The following is a 4,625-nucleotide window of genomic DNA, read 5'->3' on the forward strand; positions in this document are numbered from 1 at the left end:
GTACAGAAACCCAGCCTAAAACCCCAAACAGAAAGCAATGCAGATGTAGAAGCACGGTGGCTAGGAAAAACTCCCTAGAATGGTATGAACCTAGGAAGAAACCTAGAGAGGAACCAGGCTCTGAGGGGTGGCCAGTCCTCTTCTGGCTGTGGCTGGGTGGAGATTATAAGAGTACATGTCCATTAAGGTCAGATAGTTCTTTAAGATGTTAAAAATACCCCAAATGAATTTATAAATTGCAGTTTTCCGTTAGTGTCCAAGTAGGGCGTGGCATATTTTGTAATCAGAAAACAGCTTGATTCACTGTTCCAAAGCACTCATGTGATTCACGTGTGGTCTCTAAAATAATACTAATACTAAAATAATAACATATCTGTCTCGATTTAATTCACACTGGATAGCCTCTAAGAATGTACCTATGTACCTACCTGCCACAAGAGAAATTGCCATAACACCATTCTTTCTACTCATTAGAAATTTGGCGTTGACTTCTCTCCATTTCGGTTCACATGATCATGGTCATTTTGCAGGAGTGTCACTCTTTGTGAAGCCTATACGGAAAAAATATACATTTTCTTGTGAAAATAAAATGAGATTTATAGCCTAAATGGAAATTATAAATGATAGAAAAATAACCTAATATTCCTTTTTTCTTTTTTTTTTACAAAAATAGGTGTTATTGGTGTGTTATTTTGTGTTATTTTGATATTGTTATGTGTTTTTATTTCAGGGACATGATATACAACATGATTATTCTATGTCATTTCACAATACCTGTAATGGATAGGGTGCACAGCGGTAAAAATATTAGTTAAACCAACTCCGGGGCATCTCACACTAATTGCTCACTTTGTATGCAAATATTGGACATGTTATTTCGGGAGAGGGGGGTTCTGTTGTCACTTGCCACCCAAGACGTGATTCAGCTGCAACAATCACCATTATCTGGTCACCACTTTTCACGATACGGGACGAATCTGTAATGATGACGAGTGTTTCCTTCGGCCATTGTTGAGGCAACGGGGATATTCTTCTGCGGGTTCACACCTACCATCATTGGATAAAGGCACTCGAATCATTCAGGTACTTGGCGTCCTCGAGGAGCATATATAAGCGGCGTGAAGTACTGTTTATACAAACACTGCCTCATGTCCACACACACAGGGTGTTCTAGGTCGCCTCTGACTTTGACAGCGCGCGTCGCCATTCCTTGAGTGGATACATATTTTTACTCCTATATCAACTGTATCCTCTCCTTTGGATAGTTATTACGCACAAGGATTTTGTTTTTTTTCCCCCGGACAGAATGGCTGTTGCTGCAAAGTTCAGTTTTTCCGTGAGGAGCATCCTGGATTTGCCTGAGCATGACGCCAAGACAGGGCAGCCTTCCCCCGGTAACTCCTGCTACAGCTCCCCGTACTCCTCCTGGATGGACAGCGACCGGAGCCCTTGTCTCTGTAAGTCCCCCTGGTTGAAACCTGAGCATAGAAACAGATAGGCCAAACCACTTCAAATCCATATAATTATATGGGTCCTGTTTAAATTGACAGAATTGAATATCATCCACAGCGATTTCCAACATGTCTGTTTTATGAGATCCAAGAAGGTATCCATCCAATTAACTAAGCATTATGTAATAATTGGATATACACTTTATAAGGAGATGTGTAGCCTAATCCAAATTGGGGGGGGGGGGGGGGGATTACATCTCTTTAGCTATGTAATTCTGGTGATATTGTATCTCGTGAGTTGTTTATATGGTTAATTGATCAGTGTAATAACACCATTTTTAATTCCTCAGCTTCAGATGAGGGCAGCCTGGAGATCTCCCCAAACAAGTCAGACGAGTCTTCTCTGGACTCTGAGGCCGAGAAGAAGAAGAAGCGCCGCGTTCTTTTCTCAAAGGCCCAGACCTTCGAGCTTGAGAGACGCTTCCGTCTGCAGCGCTATCTGTCAGCACCAGAGCGGGAGCAGCTCGCCCATCTCCTCAGCCTGACGCCGACGCAGATCAAGATCTGGTTCCAGAACCACAGGTACAAAATGAAGAGGTCGCGAGTAGAGGGAGCGCCACAAGACATAAACCAATCGCCAATGTTGCGAAGAGTAGTGGTACCCATCCTAGTTCGGGATGGCAAGCCTTATCAGACCTGTTTCATTAACACGGAGAAAGGAGGCTGTCTTAGACCGACCACGTCCCCGGGTACACCCTTCAGTTTGGGGTACCAGTCTTTCCAGCTTCCGTCGCCGTTCGGTCTACCTTCCCCATACCAGCATTTTGCCAGCCCGGCAGCATCTAGACACACCTTTGCTTGGAGAGACTTTCTGAACGACTCAGTTCAATTCAGTTCTTTTAAGTGACTGAAAACATCAACAAGAGGACAATGCATAGAGGAACACTTAAAACCAAATATGTTTTCTGAATTCCCTTATTGTTCGAGGTACTTAAGTGTTAAACTCCCACTAATAATGTTGTATGAGAAGTAGGCTATTTTGCACATATTTTATTTTTGGTATTTTATTAAATGTAGCCTATTGAGTGATATTTTCGAATGATTAAAGTCGTTATTAGTTTATTGTAATCTGGTGGTAGGCCTATGGACATTATACTCTTAGATTAAGTTTTGTTTATCCAATTGGATCATTGTTGTGTTTACTTTGCGTAGGCTTATTTTTTTTTATCAGTAATTGAAATTTGTATGTATTTCGAATCTACACCAAGATATTTGTCAAAAGTACGAGGGAAGTAGGATATAATTGCTTTGAAAATTGTGCTTTTCACTTTTGTCTGGAAATGTTATAGAACATAATCGTTTTATCGATTGGTAGGCCTAAATGTTTTGTGTTTTTATAGAATTATGAATAAATATTGTAAACGTTTGCACATATTGTCAATTTTTCAGATATCCTCATGCATCTAGGCCTACATGTATTCCAACACAGCTAGGCTATTGAGTATTAAGGGATACACCATTCTTTCCAACAACTTCTGACACTATTTAGCACTATAGCTAAGAGTCTATGACATTGCATCCTACCAGTGCTTGTTATTTCTATTTCTATTAGAAAGAAGAGAAAGGCTTAGCTTAGAGGAAGCTATAGAAATAAGAAAAAAACAGCAAGAAATGTTAGCTTTTATCATGTAAACAGTTCAGAACCTTACAGCTGAGCAAACACCATCACACTCTATAGACTGGATTTCACTGAGTAAACATTCGACCATACAGCTCATCTCCCTCTCGTTCTATAGGGCACTCTCCTGGTGTGCTTCAAACGTGTAGGCAACGTAAAGCATTCATTTAACCAATACCTAACTCTGCAAACGTCTTTGCAAATTATTTTTTACAAACCGCTATTGCAGTTTTATCTGTAAGTAACGAGAAAATAATGGACGATGAAACCGAAGTAGTCTTAGTCCTGGGCTGCATGGCGATGGGACTATTTAAATAAGAAAATAATATTGTCATTAATAGTAAAAAACTATTTCTAGTGTATGCCATTTCAGTGTGTTGCGCTCTCCTTTCATCATTGGTTATTGGGAGATTAGCTTGTAGACAGATAAATATCATAATAGTGTGGTCCCTTTAAATTGTCGATTAATGCGAGTTGGATCCACACTTTTATTTCTCTATAAAAATATTATTTTAGGAGGGGAAATGCTTTTACGATTGGACCCATACACTGAAATATCACATTTCAATTTTTGATAGTTTATTCTATAATCCATATTGTAAGCAGTCAAAGGTCCCTGCCTCTGTGTGGGGTAAAACACTTCACTTCATTCTCCTTCCTCCCTGTCTTATTCCATTGATGGAAGTGAAATATGTCTGAGGGGCTGACTGGAATAGAAGATGCGTTATTCTGTGGCAACATGGGTTCTTTTTCACGCTTTCACGACCCCTATGATGTTGTTTGCTCGTCCTCCGACCCAGTAGCGCATCGTCCCTGTCACCTGGTCTATTGTACCCGGGGCTCGGGCCACCTTGTATCACATATGGAGGGGACTGACCGAACCCCTCCGCGCGCAGCATCTCCCCTTAAAACACTCTTTTTGTGTGGTTGTCTCCCTCTGAATGGACCATTGTCTGTCCTCCAAAAGGGACCTAGACAAAATCCTTAGTGTTTCAATTCTCGTGATGTTTAATCAGTGCCTGCTACAAATTTATGAGGTTTAACCCCACAATGGCGTTTTAGAACATGGTGGGTTTTAAGGCTGACAAAGACTGGCTTTTAGGATGAGGTTGCCATTGGTTTTTAGAGTTAGGTAGACCTCTCTGAATAGGATGCTTGGTTCGATATTCCCCATGCATCCCTCCTTGTCTTCTTCCCCTCTTGACTAGTCTTTCAATTTCTGAATGCAAGTTAGTTCAAAATATAAGAACATTGACATTGGCAAATAAATGTAACAATCGTGATATGTAACCTAACCCTTGAGGTTGTACATTGAATCGGAGAGTTATTTCATACATCAAGAAAGCATTGGACTTTCGTTTGAAATGATACAAACCCAGAATTGAATTGTTGGCAGAATTTCCTGATTCGTTCAATGTTACAAAAATACATTTTTCGATCATCAGGGTTTTTCTACAATTTCAAATGTTTTCTATAAACGTTTTTCAGAATGGGTT

At 40.3% G+C, this 4,625-nt stretch overlaps 1 protein-coding gene across 1 annotated transcript; it reads left to right on the forward strand.

The window, feature by feature from the left end:
• Positions 1-893: 893 nt before the first annotated feature.
• nkx2-9 (NK2 homeobox 9) lies at positions 894-2,881 on the forward strand. The gene is made up of 2 exons (XM_014198093.3): positions 894-1,457; positions 1,802-2,881. The coding sequence occupies exons 1-2, from the start codon at positions 1,307-1,309 to the stop codon at positions 2,356-2,358; spliced, it is 708 nt and encodes a 235-aa protein (XP_014053568.1). The 5' UTR covers positions 894-1,306; the 3' UTR covers positions 2,359-2,881.
• Positions 2,882-4,625: the final 1,744 nt, after the last annotated feature.

This window comes from Salmo salar, chromosome 01 (genome assembly GCF_965601325.2).
Source record: "Salmo salar chromosome 01, fSalSal1, whole genome shotgun sequence".
NCBI lineage: Eukaryota > Metazoa > Chordata > Actinopteri > Salmoniformes > Salmonidae > Salmo > Salmo salar.